General features: G+C 42.9%; 1 protein-coding gene across 18 annotated transcripts in view; it reads left to right on the forward strand.

Moving 5' to 3' along the window:
• NPRL3 (NPR3 like, GATOR1 complex subunit) overlaps positions 1-21,752 on the forward strand; it is a 137,131-nt gene that overhangs the window by 40,623 nt on the left and 74,756 nt on the right. For all 18 annotated transcript variants that reach the window (XM_075069408.1, XM_075069417.1, XM_075069421.1 and 15 more), the window contains one exon: positions 20,922-21,028. In XM_075069408.1, the coding sequence (XP_074925509.1) occupies positions 20,922-21,028 (107 nt within the window). The remainder of the gene's footprint in view (positions 1-20,921; positions 21,029-21,752) is intronic.

Consider the following 21,752-nt stretch of genomic DNA (forward strand, 5'->3'; position numbering starts at 1 on the left):
GTGCAACCTAACCTGCCCAGTCACAGAATATCTGTTACTGTTGCACCTGGATCTGCTAATTCACAGTGCTGGATTTGGGTTTCCTCTTTCCTGAGAGAGCAGAAATGCTTCTTGCTACTTCAACATTGTGTAGCTATTCAACCATCTTAGCACATTATTATTATTATTCATCATGTATAAGTCCCAAACACCACAGTCGGACTGGGCTCCATTGTACAAGGTGCTGTACAGACACACAATAAATCAATCCTTGCTCCCAAAGATCTGACTGTCTAAAAGTAAAATGGTAAGATGGGACAAAATAAGTGGTCTGAGGGTGAGGGGCAGGGAGCAGGGGAGACAGTAGAATGGGATCAGTTCAGCAACAGTCAATTCAGTTTAGTGTCTGGACCATGGTTTGGTGGTGGCCTGGGTTTCCACCCTGTGGGAAATGTCCGCTTATTCTTAAGTTGTGCTGCTGGGAGGAGAGAATGGCTTGGCCCCGAAACAGGGGTTGCAACAGTACAAAAATGACAGTGTTTATAAGATAGAAACTGAAAAATGTCTACCTGTCTGAGAGGCTAAATTTCTAATGTGTATCATGTTTTCCTGCTTATCCAGCCTTCAGGGAATCTGGCTTCACAAGAATTCCCAGGCTCAATCAGACCTGTGGTGCATATAGTCCAGTATCCTGTCGCTGACAGCAGCCAGACCACATAGAATCATAGAAATGTCCAACTGGAAGGGACCTCAAGTCCCACCCTCCTGCTGAGGCAGAATACGTAGACCATGCCTGTCTCACCTGCTCCCCTTATTGTGACAGGTTGGGTCACAGAAACCCCCTTGGGAGCTGCCAACTGATGTGTCAAGACTACTTCTGCCCCTGCTTTCCCTGCCAGATTGGGACCCCAGCACCCTGTCTTGCTGAGTCAGACACACCCATCTGCTCCAACACAGTCCCACGGTCTGAACCACGTGTCACAAAGCTGCAGACTTAACTGAAAGCAACTTACAGAAGTGTTCTTGTCTTTAACACTCAGATGCCCAACTCCCAGTGGGGTCTAAACCCCAAATAAATCTGTTATACCCTGTATAAAGCTTCAACAGGGTAAACTCATAAATTGTTCATCTTCTATAACACTGATAGAGAGATGCACAGCTGTTTGCCCCCTCCCCCCAGGTATTAATACGTACTCTGGGTTAATTAATAAGTAAAAAGTGATTTTATTAAATACAGAAAGTGGGATTTAAGTGGTTCCAAGTTGTAGCAGACAGAACAAAGTGAATTACCAAGCAAAATAAAATAAAACACGCAAGTCTCAGTCGAGTACAATAATAAAACTGAATACAGATTAAAATCTCACCCTCAGAGATGTTTCAATAAGTTTCTTTCACAGACTGGACGTCTTCCTACTCTGGGCACAATCCTTTCCCCTGGTATGGCCCTTGTTCCAGCTCAGGTGGTAGCTAGGGGATTCTTATGATGGCCGTCCCTTCTTTGTTCTGTTCCACCCACTTTCTATATCTTTTGCATAAGGCAGGAATCCTTTGTTCCTCTCTGGGTTCCCACCCCCTCCTTCTCAATGGAAAAAGCATAAGGTTAAAGATCGATTCCAGTTCAGATGACTTGATCACATGTCATTGTGAATAATGAAGTCTTACTTGCCAGCACACACCTATACAGGAAGACTTATAGGTAAAACAGAGCCATCTGCAGTCAATTATCCTGGTTGATGGGAGCCATCAAGATTCCAAACCACTATTAATGGCCCACACTTTGCATAATTACAATAGGCCCTCAGTTATATTTCATATTTCTAGTTTCAGATACAAGAGTGATACATTTATATAAATAGGATGACCACACTCAGTAGATTATAAGCTTTGTAATGATACCTTACAAGAGATCTTTTGCATGAAGTATATTTCAGTTACATTGTATTCAAGCTCCTTAGCATATTTTCATAAAATCATATAGAGTGCAACGTCACACTTATATTACCCAAAGTCCATTTTCTAGACCTCAAGAGCCAGGAACCCCCGGTCCCCCTATTGAGCTCCTTTGTTTGTTAACTTGATAGCTTTGTCTGCTGTACGTGTAAATGTATTTTCACTGTTCTTTGCCAGTTATCAGGCTAGTCAGGCAGGTAAATACACATTCCTTTGTCTAGGGCAGGCTGGCTTTATGCACTGCCTCCCAAGTACATTTTAAGAATACATTTCCAGCACACGCATACGACTCTTTGTACATAATCTGTATGTACATCACAAAGTGATTTTTGGGACCAGCGTGTCACCAATTTACATATGATACATGACACCTTTTACATGCATATTATGACAAAAGTATGTTGAAGGGAAATGAGTATGTCAGGTCTGATAAGTTAAATATGGTGGGCTCTCTGCCACTTAGCACTGAGAGGCTCCTAGGGTCACGCTTCCCCTCTTACAGTGCTGCAGGATGGTCAGCCGCAGGCTGAACTGTAGGCAGGGGATCAGAATCCTCTTTCCTGGACAGACCATCTACCACTATATATTTTCTTTCCCTTTTAATATGCACAATTTCCATGTATTCTTGGAGCATCATTCTCCGCAGCAGCAGTTTAGAATTGGTGCCCTTAGTTCTGTGTAACCAAACTGTTGGAGAGTGGTCAGTTAAACCCTGATTTTTTTGTTAGAAAAAGAGCCTTAAGTGAATGATAACCCATACAATGGTGTACCACTCTTTTCTATGACAGAGTAATTCTGTTTGCTGGGTGCCAATTTTTTTTACTAAAGAAAGCAGTGGGCTGCTTTTTGCTACTTTCCCCTGACTGCATTAGGACTGAATCTAAACCATTGTCTGATGCATTCTCGTGCATTTTGTCAAAATCTGGACTGGCCACAACAGGCTTTTCTGACAAGATTTTCTTTATCAAAACTCTCTTGACAAGCTTTTGTCCACACCCACACCACTCTGTTTGGCTTTGTCTTCTTGCAGAAGTTTGTGATTGTGGACATAATGTCAACAAACTCCTGCATAAATCGGCAGTAATAGTTAATTATGCCTATGAAAGATTGGATCTGCTTTTTGGTCTGGGCTAATAGCTTCTACTTTCAAGGGATCAGGAGAGATTTGGCCACCATCTTACACAGTGTCCCAAATGAACATTTTCTGCTCCTATCTTACGTTTTAAAAGACTTCACCGTAAGACTTGCATCTCCGAGTTTTGAAAGTACAGCCCTCCAGTCTCTTTGTAAAGTGACCAAGAGTAGCTGAACATTGCTATATTATCATGTGAAGTCTTGTAATCTGTTTAGCACTTGTTTGACAAGCCTCTGAAAAGTGGCTCCTGCATTAATTAATCCAAAAGATAACATTTTGAACTTATGAAGTTCAAAGCCTTAGCAGTAATAAAAGTAGATTTCTTCCATGTGTCATTGTCCAAAGGAGTCTGCCAGTACCATTTTACCAGATCAGTTGTGCTAAGAGATACTTTTGGCAAAACAAAATATACCATTTTATCAATTCTGGGCATAGGATAGACATCAGAAACTGACAGTATGAAGTTTTCCATAATCAACACAAAACCTTACGGTCTTAGTTGCCTTGGGAACCAACACAGGAGATGCCCAGAAACTGTCAGACTCTTTAATTACTCCCATATCCTGAATACTCTGTTGCTTTATGGATTTGCTTGTGCACTTTCCCAGTGGTTCAGTATGCACTGCTTAGGTGCAGGATGGGGATCCACAAAGTCAGTCTTGTGGACCATTTTATGAGTAGTCATTGACATGTTAGAAAATACCTGCTTGTATTTTTAAAGCCAAGATTTCTACCCTCTCTGTCTGTTAGCTCTTTGCATATCTTAGTGCTTTCAAATGATGAGTCATTGGGGCACTAGATCAATGGAGGTGCTGTTGTTATGAATACATCGGAATATGAACAAGAGGCTGCTAGGCATCTCTCCAACACCACGTTCTGCAAGCCATTACCCTCTGATCCCACTGAGGGTTACCAAAAGAAACTACACCATCTACTCAAGAAACTGCCTGAAAGCACAAGAGCAAATCTATACAGACACACCCCTAGAACCCTGAGCAGGGGTATTCTATCTTCTACCCAAGATCCATAAACCTGGAAATCCTGGACACCCCATCATCTCAGGCATTGGCACCCTGACAGTGGAATTGTCTGGCTAGGTAGACTCCCTCCTCAGGCCTTACGGTACCAGCACTCCCAGCTATCTTCGAGACACAACTGACTTCCTGAGGAAACTACAATCCTTCGGTGATCTTCCAGAAAACACCATCCTGGCCACTATGGATGTAGAAGCCCTCTACACCAACATTCCACACAAAGATGGACTACAAGCCATCAGGAACCGTATCCTTGAGAATGTCACAGCAAACCTTGTGGCTCAACTTTGTCCTCACCCATAACTATTTCACATTTGAGGACAACATACACCTTCAAATCAGCGGCACTGCTATGGGTACCTGCATGGCCCCATAGTTTGCCAACATTTTAATGGCTGACTTAGAACAACGCTTCCTCAGCTCTCGTCCCCTTACATCCCTGCTCTACTTGCGCTACATTGATGACATCTTCATCATCTGGACCCATGGAAAAGAAGCCCTTGAGGAATTCCACCATGATTTCAATAATTTCCACCCCATCATCAACCTCAGCCCGGACCAGTCCACACAAGAGATCCACTTCCTGGACACTACAGTGCTAATAAGCGATGGCCACATAAACACCACCCTATACCGGAAACCTACTGATCGCTATACTTATCTACATGCCTCCAGCTTTCATCCAGACCACACCACTAGATCCATTGTAACGAAGCTCTACGATACAATCACATTTGCTCCAAACCCTCAGACAGACACACACACCTACAAGATTTCTATCAAGCATTCTTACAACTACAATACCCACATGCTGAAGTGAAGAAACAGATTGACAGAGCCAGAAGGGTACCTAGTAGGTGACAGGACAGACCCAACAAAGAAAATAACAGAACGCCACTAGCCATCACCTTCAGCCCTCAACTAAAACCTCTCCAGCGCATCATCAAGGATCTACAACCTATCCTGAAGGATGATCCATCACTTTCACAGATCTTGGGAGACCGGCCAGTCCTCGCTTACAGACAGCCCCCAAACCTGAAGCAAATACTCACCAGCAACCACAACCACACAACAAAAACACTAACCCAGGAACCTATCCTTGTAACAAAGCCCGTTGCCAACTCTGCCCACATATCTGTTCAGGAGATACCATCATAGGACCTAATCACATTAGCCACACTGTCAGGGGCTCATTCACCTGCACATCTACCAATGTGATATGCCATCATGTGCTAGCAATGCCCCTCTGCCATGTACATTGGCCCAACTGGACGGTCTCTATGTAAAAGAATAAATGGACACAAATCAGATGTCAAGAACTATAACATTCAAAAACCAGTAAGAGAACACTTCAATCTCCCTGGCTACTTGTCAGTTGCTGGAACTGGGCCATTTTCATTACCACTACAAACCATTCTTTTTCTCTCCTGCTGCTAATAGCTCACTTTAACTGATCACTCTCCTTATAGTGTCTATGGTAACACCCATTGTTTCATGGCATGTGTGTGTTTGTGTATATGTATATATCTTCCTTCTATATTTTCCACTACATACATCCGATGAAGCGGGGCTGTAGCCCACGAAAGCTCAAATAAATTGGTTAGTCTCTAAGGTGCCACACGTACTCCTATTCTTTTTGTAGATCAACGAAATGTCTCTCAGACTCCCTTTCATCACAACAAAGCATATTCACAATTGCTTCTGTATTGTGATAGATTTTAAGTCTATTCACATGCACTGTCTGTGGGCAGCCATGCTGTGGGGTCTTTTACACTGTACATAACTTAATTTTCTCTCTCCACAACCCATAAGGGCCCTCCCCTGAGTTTTGCATTTTGCTCCCTTTTTACAGAGAACAGTTTTAGTAATATTACCAACCACCCACCTCAAAACAGCACAACTTCAAGCATTCTTATCATACTATGCTGTTTGTGTGGTCTGGCTATCCATGAGGTTAGTTTGAACCACGTCCAGCATGTCTTTTAACTCCTTTCTGAACTTTTGTAGATATTCAGTCACTGGTTCTCCTTCTGGTTCAGTACCCTTCTCCCAGCAGGGCCTGATAAGATCTAGGTGTTCTGTCACTTTTCTCTTATACAGGAGATGAAATAGGGAAAACCCTGCAGACTCTGGGGGCACCTCCTTAAAGACAAATAATGTGGTAATTTTTCATCCCAAGCCCTTTGCCCTTTTGTTTGCATACGTTCCCAGCATAGAGTTCAGTGTTTCTATGAACGTTTCAACCAAACTGTTTTGTCTCTGGGTGTTATGGGGCAGCCTTCAGCTGTTTTAAATCAAACATTCGCCACAATGCACTGAATGGTTGGGATGTGAGATTTTACCTGCAATCTGACTAAATCTCCTTAGGAAAACCTACTTGGCTGAAAATAGCGAAATGGGCTTTTGCCACCACATCAGCCTCTAGGGTAAAGCAACTGCTTCTGGCTACCTAGTGGCATAATCCATTTTCAGCAAAATGTGTTCCCCTTTGCATTGGCTGGGGCAAAGGGCTCGTGATATTTGTTAGCACCTGAAGAAATGCCTCCTTGATTACAAGTGAGGGTTGCAGGGGAGCTTTGTAAAACCATCCTGGCCTCTTCTGAGCCTGGCACAAGTCACAAGACCTGCAATAGTCTCTCACCTCATTCTGAATATCTGGTCAATAAAAATTCCTTCTTATCTTTTCATAAGTCCTTTAAGTCCTCAAGTGACCAGCAAAAGGACAATTGTAGGCTGACATAATTAATTCCCCATTATGTTTAACAGGCACAAGTTGCTTGTAAGGCTTCTCAGAGCCAGTACAGGTGCTTCCCTGTACAATCTTCCCTCTTCTTCAAAAAACCCTTCCCCATTTCCCCTAGCTGGACTCCCCCTGGAGATTATTCTGCTTGTGCTTTCTAAGGATGGGTCTGCTCTCTGCTCTGCTGCAAATACCTGCCATAGCTTTGGGAGCAGCTCTTCCTTCCTTGTCCCTGGAGACACACTGCTTCCATCTTTAAGCTGGGGTTAGGGTAACCAGATGTCCCGATTTTTATAGAGACAATCCTGATTTTTGGTGCTTTTTCTTATATAGACTCCTATTGCCCCCCACCTCCTGTCCTGATTTTTCACACTTGCTATCTGGTCATCCTAGCTGGGGTGGGATGTTCCCTCATCCTTTAGCTGTTTCTCTGTCTTCATCATTCCCTCCTGGGATCACAGAGCAATGTTTCTGTCTAGGATGGGTACCATATTTAACAGCCTTGGACATAGTAATACAGCATTACCTGCATGAACTTCTGCTGGAATGCTGTCCAGCATGCTAACTTTTAAAATGCCTACTATACCTTCCCATTCCAAGTGCACTTCCACTAAAGGCGCAGTAGTTTTAAATTTTCCAAAGGCCAAGAGTTCTATGCTTTCCCCATGCAGCATGCTAGTCTCCCTGACCTGAGAGATCTGGGCACCCAGGCTCTCTCCATTATAGGCATTCTTTGCCATTCACTTTGGCAACCTTAATAAAGTCAGTAGCAACCGCCCATAGGTCAGACTATAGAAAAGTCATTGGGAATTCCTCCGGTATCTCTGTGGGTCTTGTGTTTACGATAATTGTATTCTAAGAAGTGGGTGTGAGCCTTTGTTTATGGCATTTGTCCCTCAGGTGTTCAGTGGAGTTACATATGGAACATCATCTTGGACTGTCTTCCTGTGAAAAGGGTCTGTGAATGCAATTACCAGGAAGGGGTTGATTCGGGGGAGATGAGAGCCTGGGCTCCCAACCACCCTCCCTTTTTCCAGGGATAAACCAAGCTTCCATCCTTACACTAGGCTTCTGCCTCTTTCTGTGTCTTTTGCTTACTGTATACTCTGGCTTATACATAGAAAGCAGCCAATCTGTCTGATTTCTAGGCAGAGCCTAAAGTTTTATCTCAAATGGCTTCTTTGGTCTCCTCAGAGCATATGCTCAGGAAATGTTCTGTGCAAAGAGGTGAAATAACTGGTCATAATCTTCAGCCCCTTTGCCCATTTTTCTCATGAAATCTCACATCTTCTCTGTGGCTATTTTTATCACCTTTTTTGAGTTTTCAAAACCTTACCCTATACGCATTAAGAGTAATTTGAAACTTGCAAAACATAGAGCCTTTTAAAATTTACCATATATCAAAGCTTGTTCAATTTCCATTTCATTAAATACGTTTAATGCTTTACTCAAGAGCTTTGTAGTTGCAATGAGGACTTGTCTTCTGGAATTTTGTGCAACTGAGAATCTTTCAGTAGTATACAATCTTTTGTATGCAGGATACAATTTGTCTCAGCTGGATCTTCCTTGGAGAGAGGGAATGCCTGGAACCTGGGGGGATCTGTTCAGGCTTTCCCTACCAGCTCAGATTATGCAGCCATTCCTTCTTGTTTGTTGCTTCCTTCTCTTTCAGTTCTGTGGTTCATTGGTGTGCTTCCTCTTGCTGTTGCTTTTCTGCCTTCCTCTCCTTGACTGTCAGGTCAGTTTCCCACCTCCGGTTCTCTTGTTCCTTCTCTATTTTAGCCATCTCCAACTTTCTGGTTCACTCTGCTGACTCCAAATTCAGTAAGTCTCTATCTCAGCGAGTTTGAATTATGTGGCTTCCTCACTAAGGTCTGTCCTTGACCTTGTCTACACTACAGGTTACTTTGGTGTAATTTATGTCACTCCAAAATGTGAATAATGCACACCCCTGAGCAACATAAATTATACCGACCTAAGTGCCGGTGTACATTGTGCTGTGTCAGCGGGAGAGCTTGTCAAACCGCTCCCCGGAGGAACGGTCACCATTCATTATATGTATAGCCCCAACAGTGTACTATAACTTGCACCCTGGAGGGAGGCAAGGGAAATCTTTTGCCTGGCGTCTCGGAACTACGCAGCTCTTCTCTGATATGTTTGGTACACAGAGTCTGATGAACACAAGCTGCCTAGAGGAGAGCTTCGGCTCAGCAGAGAGTGTACCATTGGCGTCACAAATGGATTTTCTGGTTGTGCATGCAGGCCACTAAACAGCCAAGGTAGACCAATGTAGGTCCTGATAATTGGGCTTTTGGACCTTTTGATTGTTAGACCTGATGGCCAGTTTGGGTAGCTGTTAGAGGCAGATAATTCTATGACTCTAGGTAGTTGTTTAACTCAGACCAGGGAATATATTCAAATGTTCCCTGCGTCTCACAGTGAAGTGCATCTGCTGCTTCCAAAAACAAAATACAATTCAAAAAAAAAAATCCTGACCAGACTTCTCAGCCAACCCTTATTCAAAGGGGAGTGCCTTCTGTTAGAATTCCAGTATTACTGTACATGGTTAACATCAGAAATATTGAAAGTGTGGATTGTTTGAAATATCTCTGACCTGCTGAAAATCCCTACCGTCTTTGTTGTTCTCACTGTCTTCACTGTAGAAAGATGAAGAGTATGTATTAAGACAAGTGGGCTCTTTATTTATTTTAGGTGATTGTTTCACAACCACTAGAGAGTAGTCACTGACTTTCTTCACGTGCCTGGAATACTTTCTGCAGCTCATCAGTGAAGTAATGCACTGATTTAGCAAAGACAATATTGACCTTTTCTAGTATGTTTATTAGCAGAGGCTGAAGAAGTGACATGAATTCTTATCCTGGTTAAGGAAGTGATCAAAACAGTCACTCAGAAATAGTGTACCTATGAATTCATCTCTGAGCTATTCGGGCTGTTCCCACCATGAATAAATGATTTAGTGGAAACATTTAACGTTTTAGCTCCTCTTTACAAGAACTTCTTAATCTTCCAGCTATTTAGAAATAATAGTGAGTTGTAAATTCCTACTGTAATGGTCTCTCCTATCTGTAGAATGAGGAGACTACATAGATACCACCTGTGGAAATCAGAGGCATGATTAATAGAAGACCAAAGAGAGCATTTCCAATGAGCCAGTACCATTCTAGAAAGAATAACCAACATTCCTCAGATTCTATAGTAGTAGTGGGGCTCCACACTGGCCAGCCCATGAAACAGCACTCTGACTGTCAGTGGAGGTACTGGGATGCTCATAGATTGTATTAGTCCGTATTGGAGGCAGATTGGAGATTTTTTTTTCTGCCAAAAAACTGTCCATAAAGAAGGACTTTGAAGTCACTTGTGGGTTGCCAGTTAAGTTTGTTTTTAAATCTTGCTTTGCCAGAACCTGGCTTGAGAGCAGAGTGGGTGACCAGAAAAATGAAGATAGTGAGAAAGATGAGGTTTATGGATCCATCTGAAGATCTTTCTGGGTAGATTGGGGTCTGTGTTTCCCTGGGTTTCCTCTGCCATACAGTTGTGGACTTTGAGGTGATGATGTATAAGGGAATTTGTCTGCTCTTTCCTGAAAATTCCCTTTCAGGTCCACTGATTTAGGTGACTTTGAATGGAAAGGGCTCATGTGGAGTCAGATAAGGATGGAAAACAGGCATCCAGAAAGTTCTTGTATTCGTTATGGGGTGAGAGTCTTTGCTGCACCTCTGAGAGGAGCAGCACAGAAGTGGCAAGCCAGGAGAGGTTGGCCCTATGGGCTCTAAACCTCCTTTGTACCCTCCCAATTCTGGGCTGCTCCAGAAACCAGAGCATCCCCTGGGTAATTTAGGCAGCCTTAGGAAGATTTCTAAGTTACAGCCTGGCAGGCTATGCTAGCACTCTCCACAGTGCTACATGCTGTGGCTCTGCCCCCCATGTCAGCGCTTATGAGGCAACCTTTGGAAAGCAGCCTATGACTGTCTTTCTCAGGGTACGTCTACACTACGGAATTATTCCGATTTTACATAAACCAGTTTTATAAAACAGATTGTATAAAGTCCAGTGCACGCGCCCACACTAAGCACATTAATTCGGCGGTGTGCGTCCATGGTCCGAGGCTAGCGTTGATTTCCAGAGAGTTGCACTGTGGGTAGCTATTCCATAGCTATCCCATAGTTCCCGCCGTCTCCCCTGCCCCTTAGAATTCTGGGTTGAGAGCCCAGTGGCTGATGGGGCAAAAATCATTGTCGCGGTGGTTCTGGGTCGTGTTTGGTAAAATGTCTCAGTATTCCTCCTCGGGAAAGCAACGGCAGACAGAATTCGCGCACTTTTTCCCTGGATTGTCCTGGCAGAGCATAGCATGGCAACATGGAGCCCGTTCAGCTTTTTTCTTTTTTTTAACAGTCACCGTATGTGTAATGGATGCCGCAGACAGAGGCAATACTCCAGCGCTACACAGCGCATTCATTGCTTTTGCATGATAGCAAGACGGTTATCATCGTTCTCTGTACCGTCTGCTGCTGGGTAAATGGCAATGAGATGACGTTATCTGTCCCTCTGTACATGTCTGCTCTATCATGGGTGCCCCTGCTGAGATCGGCCGGAGGTGCAAAGCGAAACTGGGAATGATACCGAGTCAACCCTCCTTTATGGTTTCTTAATAGTTCAGTCCTGCCGAATATGGGCAAATGTACAGAGAACCAGTGTATCAGAGAGACAGCTGCTCGTGTCAGATCCTGCAGAAATGATGAGCTACATTGCCATTCACGGAGGTGCCCCTGCACAACCTCACCGTGCTTCCCTCCCCCCAACCTTCCTGGCTACCGTGGCAGTGTCCCCCATTTTGTGTCGTGAAGTTATAAAGATGCAGGAATAAGAAACATGACCTGTTAGTGAGAATAAAATGAGGAGCGCCTCCGGTGTATGACATCAGGCAACAATTAAGCGGTTGAGGAGAGGATGTAGACTGATAAATGAAATGTTTTTAACTGTTCACTTTATTAATGTAACTTCTGTTCACCATTCACTACACTTGCCATATTGTAATTCAAACCCCATTTTTAAAACGCTCACTCCATCTTGTAAAAGCTTCCTCAACCTTCATTTTTGCAAACCCTGCTTAGTTATATTATTGTAGTTTGATGTAGAGAATGAGGCATGTATGATGATAAGATCAACCTCCACCCCAGCCTGTCCTAATGAGGTGAAATTCAACTACCAACGGCTAAAACTAGACAACAGTGAAACAAGTAAGAAGCATCACCCTAAAAAGGACAAAAAGAACAACAGAAGGAAGATCAAAGCCAGGTTCAGCTGAAAGTCACGCCTGCAATTGCGGGTGACCAATCCAAACCAAAGGCAGCGTGAACAGCAAGACTATAGACTTTGAATCCAAACTAAAGCCTGTACAAAAGAAGGGTGAGGTAAGAGACTGGTAACATTCTGCTGCCAACATTGAGCCAGCCACCTGCTGATTAATTTAACAACAGCAAGAATGAAGCAATCCATGAACTTAACATAGGAAAAATCCTATAAGCTGGACTCTAAAGACTGAGGACTTCGAGTCTATGGTTCTGCTGCACTCCAGGAGCATCAGGTGCACCTGACCCGGACTCGGTCCACTCTTGTGTACAGGGTACCTGGCAGTGTTCTGTCACAAGCAACTTTAGGCTGGTAACTATAATATTATCCAGAACTTGTAAAATGATTGTGTGAAATGGATATATAGGAATAAGTAGCTAAACAACGTTGTTTCTGTTATCTTTATTTTATTATGGTATTTACAATAAATGTAACAAAATCTTTCCCCTTTAATAAGATCCTGCTATTTTATGGTATAACATTTTGGGTGGAGAATAGCAAAGGGGGATTATTGGTATTTTGCCTCACTTATTGTAAATCAATCTGTGTGCACACAACGGCTCTACAGAGCAGGGTTTTGTCTTGGTTAAACAAAACCTGCTGCCCCGTGGGTAGCAGGAAATAAGAGCTCATAAAATTGTTAACAAAAACCTGCGCCTCCGGTAACGGTAGCAGAAAGAAAAAAAAAAAAAATCAAATCAGGGCAACAGAGTGCTGCTCGCTGAACAAAATAAAATGTTTAGAAAAGCAAGGGAAACAGTCCAGAGGAAGAAATAAAGTCAAAGTATTCTACCTCACTTTTTTAAAGATATGCCTTTTAACAAATCTTCAGAGGTATGGCACAGTCTTGGACTGAACAAGCCCTTGCAGATATTGCACCATTTCGGACCTAGAGGATAGATTGGCCCAATATATCCTCATATGTAACCCCCAAATGCAGCAAAAAGAGACGCTGCAGGGATCTGGCTGCTGTGAGGCTTGTAATGACAGCTACCTCCACCTAACAGCCTGTAAAAAGAAAATATCTCTCAAAAGAAACTACTTCCAATTAAAAAAAGGGGTAGAAAATAAAAAGTAATGGCACCTTGGGAAAAAGAGGCTTGGGACCCCGGAAACATGGAAGAATATGTAAAACAAATGTGTACGCTGCTTTTTTAGAAATCTAGGGGTTATAGTGCTTATATTATCAATTTGTTTTATTATGGTTGGTTGTTGTTCACAACTGTTGGGAAAATGTTTAAGAAACACTATCTAAAGAGATCCTTAAACAAACAAACAAACAATTGGCTAGGTACTTATTATATTATAACCTCAACTCCATCAAAAAAAAAGCAGCTGCAGTTGATTCTGTGGAAACCTGTAATAGTATTCCTCAATTGGCTAAATTTAAAAATGAAAAACTGCACCAGATTTACAAACCTCTGCTGCAAAAGAAGAGAAAATAAAAATCAGTAGTACTCAAACCTAGTTAAGTCTTATAAGCTGGGTACAGAGATTAAAACAGCACTCTCATCCTACAGCAGCAGTATATCAAAAAAGAACATTTGAAACCCAAGGGGCGACTTTGGGACCTCTGGAGAGTGGGAAGGGATATTTGGGTAATCCTCCCCAGGCCAAAATGCCATTAAAACAGTAACAACAGTCCTGCTCTGCCTCAGACTCCAGGCATGGCAGAGAGCTGAAGATTTTAAATATAAAAAATCTAAATCACAAAGAAATGCACCACTTAATTAGATTGGCAGTCCAAGTATGAACACACTGTGGCAGAGACTGAGCAGGTCTCCATGCGGAACACTGTGCTAATTTGTTTTAAGCTTCTGTCTTTTAGGCTCTAAACCAGAACATCAGAGAGTGGGTACCACTGAAAAGTTTAAAATACCATGGATAGTTGTCGACAAAAGTCTGTATTGCATGTTCTGTGTACATGTTCTGTGTCTGCTCCAGTGGGTGCCTTTGCTAGATTGGATCCAGAAAGAAAATAATACACTAGACAGGGCAATGTCTTGCTTTCTCTTACCCCATGTCCATCCAACTTATCAATCACCACTTGTGTCAAAGACTTTGATTCCCAGTGCACGGTTATTTTTGTTATGTTTACTTAATATATTGTATTGTTAGTTACATTTGTTGTATTGTTAATTTCCACACTTCCTCTTATGCACTTGGTTCAACTTCCCCAAGCCCTAAAGGGTAGTTCTGGCCCTATAACCTGTAAAACCTTGCCCACAATTGTAGGGCCCCATCTTTCAGTACCAGAAACCTCTGAAACAACTGTTAAAAATAGGGGATTCTGCAATCATTTAGCAACTAAATGTTAGTTAAGTCCAAATCAGCTTAACCTTGCATAACAACTGTGGTACTCCTACAAATTCTCATTTGATGTGTGTGTCTTGAGAGGGTCCTGACCTCAAAACTTTTATTGTTTGTATGCTTTGCAGCAGCACTTGAACCTCATCTTATTTGTCAATGTACCAATTTGTAATTGGTTATGGTTTTTATTGTATTCCCATTATTAAACTAATTGTTTGAATTTATGTTAGGTTGTATCTGAGTTTCACTCAGTTTACTGGTTTTAGTTATATATCAATGTTATATTGTTTAATTTGTTGCAACAGATCACCTGTTCCCTACCATAACAACACTACTGTAATGGTCATAATAAGGGCAAAATGTTTAGAAGCAGCCCACCTGGTCAGCAGTCTTAAACATATTTTTCATCCCTCATGTCTATTATAATCTAACTTAATGTTGTTCTGCCTTAAAACAATTACATAAGTGGACCATTCAATCACCCTGGATTGAGGGTCAAAAGGGGACAATGAGATACTGATAAATTGAAATTGTTTTTAAATGTTCACTTTATTAATGTAACTTCTGTTCACCATTCACTACTGCTATTCTAATTAAACCCCATTTTAAAACGCTCACCTCATCTTGTAAAAGCTTCCTCCAGCTTCATTTTTGCAAACCCGCTGTATCTTATTAGTGTATTTGATGTGTGAATAAGGCATGATGATATAAGATAACCTCCAGCCCCAGCTGTCCTAATGAGGTGAAATTCACTACCAACGGCTAAACCTAGACAACAGTGAAACAAAGTAAGAAGCATCCCCTAAAAGAAAAGGACAAAAGAAAACGAATGAAGATCAAAGCCAGGTTCTAGCGTGAAGTCACGCTGCAATTGACGGGTGACCAATCCAAACCAAAGGCAGCGTGAAACAGCAAGACCTATAGACTTTGATCCAAACTAAAAGCCTGTACAAAGAAGGGTGAGGTAAGAGAATTTCGGTAACATTCTGCTGCAACATGGAGCCAGCCACCTGCTGAATTATTAACAACCAGAATGAAGCAACTCCATGACTAATTAGGGAAAAATCCCTATAAAGCTGGACTCTAAAGACTGAGGATCGAGTCTATGGTTCTGCTGCCAGCCTCCAGGAGCATCAGGTGACATGACCCGACTCGGCTCCACTCTGTGTTACGGGTACCTGCCAGTGTTCTGTCACAAGCAACTTTAGGCTGGTAACTATAATATCTATCCAGAATTGTATATGATTTGTGGAATGGATATATAGGAATAAGTAGCTAACCAACGTTGTTTGCTGTTATCTTTTATTTTTTATGGTATTTACAATAAATGTACAAATTGTCTTGTCCCCTTAATAAGATCCTGCTAGTTTTTATTGGTCTAACAAGTGAGCCCAGCATCCCAGCTATGATATTCCAGGACAGTACAGAATCTTTTCTTTCACCATAAGGGGGGGGCTTGATTGAAGCTTAGGCCCCAGTTGCTATGATGAGGATGGTACCTCCGTTTCTGTCCCATCTACTGGAATGACCAGGAATCATTCCTATTTACCCAGGCGCCCCCCTGTCTGCCTCACTTCAGGCAGCCAGGGATATTCAGCAGTTATCAGCTGGAGCACTCACGGGTTGATAACAAGAACGGCCCAGTCTTACTGCACCACTTGCCACCGGCGAGAGAGGAGCGGAGTGAATATGGCACTTTCACTTTTGCTGTCAGCATGCATCTTACCAGCGCATTTCAGTTAACATATTGACACTTGAAAAAGGCAAAAACGATGTTCTGTTCCCGTTTTTCTTTGTCACGTGCGGGGGAAAATTGAGACGATGCCGGAACACGGCCGACAATGGGTGACCCTACAGCACGGGCACGGACGTCCTCTCTCAGGCCCTCGCAAGAAGAATTGCAAATACTTTTCGGGGAACTTTGCTGGGATTGTGGGTAGCTGGGGTAGGGCAGATGGTTGGCCTCAGGACCCCCTTCCCTCTGCGTGGAGCCATGGGTCAGTTCAATGGACTGTCGGGAGGGGCCCGCAGCACCGGTCGTGCGGGATGAGTGGGGTGCAGATGCGACCCGTTCTGGTTGGTCACCCTTGTGCTGCGGCGGTCGCTGCGCTCGGAATGCTTGAGGCAGTTGGATGAAGTGAGGAAACATAGCTCTCTGGGCTGGCTTCTGCAAAGACAGATAATCCAGTAATACGTGTGGGCAGAGCCGAGCCGAGGGGAGGCGTCTGGGAGATTGGGACGGGTGGCATGCGCGCCACCCGTGGGAGCAGGGGACGCGCCAGGCAAACAGGAATGAAAATGTCAATGGCAGCTGTATGACCACAGGCATCATGAGGCAGAGCCTGTGCGGTCTCGGGTTAAAAATAGGAATGCTTACCTCGGTGGTCACTCACAGTAGAGGGACCAGAACGGCACGTGGGAAACCATTTATTACCATCGCCATAGAATGGGGGCTAAGCTTCCGGAATATCAGAACGGCCCTCCCTTTCATGTGTTAAAGAAATATGAACCGATGGCTGTGAACTGTGGCGCTGCTATCATAGCATGGGATTGCTGGGCTTCCTTGTTCCACATATCAATCTGGAGGTGTTTATACCATAAAAAAATATTAAGCAGCTAGGGTACTTGCTTAAGCTAGAGCGCGCACGGAAGATGATATTGGTATGACAGGAACATTAATATATTGGTACCGAAATGCATAATACAAATGACCACAGATTTAAACAGCATATAACATCAGATGATGAGTTTAGACATAGCTCTCGAGTATTCCTATTATTCATTCCACAATTCATTTTACAGTTCTGGATAGATTATTATAGTTACCGCTAAAGTGTGGTCGTGGTGACAGAAACGAGCTGTCCAGAGTGGTCACAATGGTGCACTGTGGAATACCGCCCGGAGGCCAATACCGTCGATTTGCGGCCACACTAACCCTAATCTGATATGGTAATACCGATTTTAGTGCTACTTCTCTCGTTGAGGAGGAGTACAGAAACCGATTTAAAGTGCCCTTTATATCGATATAAAGGGCCTCGTAGTGTGGACGAGTGCAGCGTTAAATCGGTTTAACGCTGCTAATATCGGTTTAAATGCGTAGTGTAGACCAGGCCTCAGTTCCTGCACTGGGTGAACACTGCCTCCCACCTCCTGCCAGGTCTGAGGTGTTCATCCCCCTTTATGCCACTCCAGTCCTTTTACCCAGTGTAGAGGAGTGAGATAAGGATGTTCTGCAGAAAGAGAAGCTATTTTTTGAGAGATATTTTAGATTTATTTTGGGGAAATTAGGTGCAATGATCCTGGCTATGCTAGTTGTCTTACTGATGACCTCATCAAAGGTTGAGCACTCCCCTCCTGTCAGTGATACAGACCTGATTCGGTCCCTAAGGTGCAAGCTAGCTGGAGACTCATCATAATGGATCTATGGACCTTATTACTTGAGGAAAGGACACCTGTGGGTAAGCATGGATATATGTTACTATTCTGGCAAGTTGTGCTACCCTGATGAGCCTAACTCACCTTGCCCTGGGTTGATGCAGAGTTACCCTACCCCTGTGTATCTTCCAACCTCTGCAGGAGATAAGCTGCCCTCCAAGATATTAGGATGCATGCTTTAGGACAACTCCTATCCCGCAGATCTCAGAAGAACAAGTCAGAAAATGGGAAATGGTCTCACCCAACAAACCTCCTTTGTTTGCCTGTCCCATGGGACTATTTAAGAAACCTAAGGAAAATCCAAAAGACTTACTACTTTGTGGTGAAGCTGTAGTTTCAGGTTACCTTCTCTGTGAGCTTTTAGATTTACAAGGAACAAAAACTTTTTTTGACAATTGAACTAATTGAATTTCCTGGGTATCCAGCACTTCATCTCTAGCATTCTTAATGGTAATCCACAATCAGAGCACTTCTGTAAGACATGTTAATGTGTCCCCTGCACCTTCTAGCTGTTCGGTTAGTGCTACCTTAACTTCCCCTTAAAGTTTTTAATGTGGAAATTAATATGTTTTTGATGATTGGTCAGTTGCCTTGCAGTTTCTTGTCATCAAGTTCATAGGGAGCTTGTTTTCAAAAACTTCCATTAAAAAGCCATTTTTTGTTGTGGGAATTTGATATGGCCTTTGTTTAGCTGATAATAGCTACTTTGTTGAGCTGTTGGATGCATATGAGCTCAGGTTTCTTATGTAGGCCACTTTCCTGATTGTGGTAGCTTCAGCTTAGAACATACAAGCTTCAGGCTCCAGTGATTGATACTTTACTCCAAATTCATCAGATAAAGAGGTGCTACAAGTGTGATCTCCTTCTGAAGTTGTCAAATTTCCACTTTACTAATTCTGGTAACACTTTCCTCATGCCAGTATTCCCATGACAGTGATGACCTTCTCCACAGTTTTATCTGGAGCAGACGATAGCCGATAAAAAGGCTACCGGGGCCTTTTCCTTTTTGTTTCATTCAACGCTAATAAGTTCTATTTATCGTAGGACTTGGTTCTGTTGCATAATGTATTGTTGGAACATCTCTTACGTTAGATTGGTATAACACAATTCCATGAGTCCCATTAGGACTTTATGCTCTTCTTCCTTCTCTCGTTATGATTCTGTTGTCTTGAATACAACTGTATTTATATGGCTGTGTGACTGCATCTCTCACAGGCTAATTCTGTACACTTTGTTATGGCAGCAAACTTCTGATCTGTTTCCACTCTGGAGATATGCAGAGTAGCCACACAAAGTTCTATGCTCAGCCTCACCAATGTTTAAATTATGATCTGTGGACAGGAGTTAACAGCCAGGACCGACATCTGGTACTCAGGCATTCCTTTGTTTTTCAAATTTTATGTAAAAATTTCAATGATCCCAGAACAAATGATAACTTAAAATAGAAGCCATGACTGGAAACTGTAAAACTGATGGAGAGAATCTTGTTTCTGTCTGTGGTGAGTAGTAAGCATTAATGACAATACTGCTTCAGTAAACTATATAGAATTATAGTGAAGGAAATCAATGCTAAGTACTCTTCTGCAAATGCAGGGGAAATGGCCTATGGAGTTAGACAGGACAGTCAGGGAAGAAGAGAGAGAAACAAGTTATTTTCTGACTGTTTTCTCAAAAGTGCTCAACACCTCGCCGCTGTCACTGGAAATGGTGGGAGCTCCTGGGTTCTGAGTTCCTATGTACCTGGCCCTAACTCCTGCAGCTTTTTTTCAATGCTTGCGCTCTTTCAACCTGCGGTTTATTGGATGTATATTAATATATTGAAGGCCAAAATTCAGAAATCTAATGGATATTGCTTTCCTAAGTTTGATCCTGGTTCAGTGATTGATCTGGTATTTTGTCTTCGCAAAAACGAGCGAAGAATGAAAAGTGTGTATATGCTGTCTGAAGCTTTAGGATCATCCTTATTCTTCAGGTCATTGCATTAGGCCAGGAGTTCTCAAACTTCATTGCACTGTGATCCCCTTCTGACGACAAAGGGACCGAAGCATGAGCCCGCCCTAGCTTTGCTGCTCCGGGAATGGAGGTCCCAAGCCCCAGTGGCCTGGGCAGGGGGGCCAAATCTGAAGCCCAAGGGCTTCAGCTCCAGGCAGGGGGTTTGTAACTTAAGCCCCACCACCCAGGGCAGAAGCCCTCGAGTTTGGGCTTTGGCCCTGGGCCTCAGCAAGTCTAAGTCAGCGCTCGCGACCCCATTAAAATGAAAATCTTTGAAATCTTGTTGGCTGTTGCTTTAAAGCCCCTCCTTAATGCTTAGAAAGATTTTTCTGTGGTATCTTGTGGTGGATGGTTACACACAGGAATATATGGTTTAAACAAAGAATGGATTACTGATGGTCACTTTCATAACAACTGCAAAGTTTCTGAGCTGACCAGTATTTCTGTGCCACTTTGAGTACTTTTTAATTAATGCATTGATATGATGTGAGCCCATTATTCAGTAATATTTCATTCATATACATTCAAAATAAAATATAAATATAAGAAGTCATGCATTAAATGTATTTTGAGGAATGTGTGTGTAGAATGCATGTGTAAACCATTGATGGGTGAAGCATAAAGGAAACTACTTGGTTGTGAAACCCTTTCCTGGCACAGTCTAAAGAAATTCCTTTGAAGCAGGAAACATAAAATTTGCTTAGATATGTGAAGCTAAGCCCTGGAAATGCATCACTTCTGTTGAAGCTTTGTCAGACTCTTTTTGATGTGCCACATGTTGCATCATTTTCTTCTAAGAGAAGAGGACCAATTATTGCCATTGAAGTGATGTGATGGAACAGTGCTAGCTTTCTTCAAATCAAACAGGGCTTTCCTCTCAGCATAAAGGACTCTTTGCTGAGAATTTGAATGTTGCTGTTTTGCTTTTCTAATTATGATCTTTGGTCTTGTTTCTTTCTCCTTTTTTTAAATGCAGGTTTTCCAGCTTGCTGCACATCTGGTTTACTGGGGAAAAGCAATTATTGTCTATCCACTGTGTGAAAACAACGTCTATATGCTGTCCCCCAATGCCAGTGTTTGTCTGTAAGTAGACAGACCATGAGTGCCTGTAGTGGGACTGCTTTGAAAAATGCAGATGTGTTTTGGGCAGGGTGGTGATATTTTCTGAGATATTGAAGTTGTTAAGATGTACAAATAGTATAATTTGCTTGAATTTCATGAGCCCTTAAGGGCTGTTCAGTGCAGGGATGAACAAAGGAATTGGGCAGGTCTTCTGTTGCAGTGACAGGTGTGCTTGCCTTCACTTGCACGCTTATAGAGTGGATAGCAAATTTCAGGAGCTCAGTACAGTGTTGTCATCACGAAATTGCTCTATGAACATAGACCATTTTTAAACCTTTCAATACTCTTGGCTGCTGAGTATGTCCAAGAAGGACTGTTGCATGGAGCCTAAGGGAGTATCTGTCTTAATCAATTCCCTTCCAGTGCAGAAGCTTCAGGCATAGGTGTACCTTGTGTGACAGGTTCGGTCACAGAGACCCCCTTGAGGCTATCACCTGACATTCTGGAATTACCTCTGAGCCTGTTTTCCCTGCCAGCTTGGGACTCCAGAACCCTGCCTTGTTGAGTCAGACGTGCTAGTCTGCTGCAGCGCAGACCCAGGTCTGGTCCAGGCCCTCAAAGCTGCAGATTTAAACAAAAACTGCTCAGCAAGTCACGCATCTTCAGCACCCAGATACCCAGTTCCCAATGGGATCCAAACCCCAAATAAATCCATTTTACTCTGTATAAAGCTTATAGAGGGTAA

Source organism: Chelonoidis abingdonii, chromosome 9 (genome assembly GCF_003597395.2).
Source record: "Chelonoidis abingdonii isolate Lonesome George chromosome 9, CheloAbing_2.0, whole genome shotgun sequence".
NCBI lineage: Eukaryota > Metazoa > Chordata > Testudines > Testudinidae > Chelonoidis > Chelonoidis abingdonii.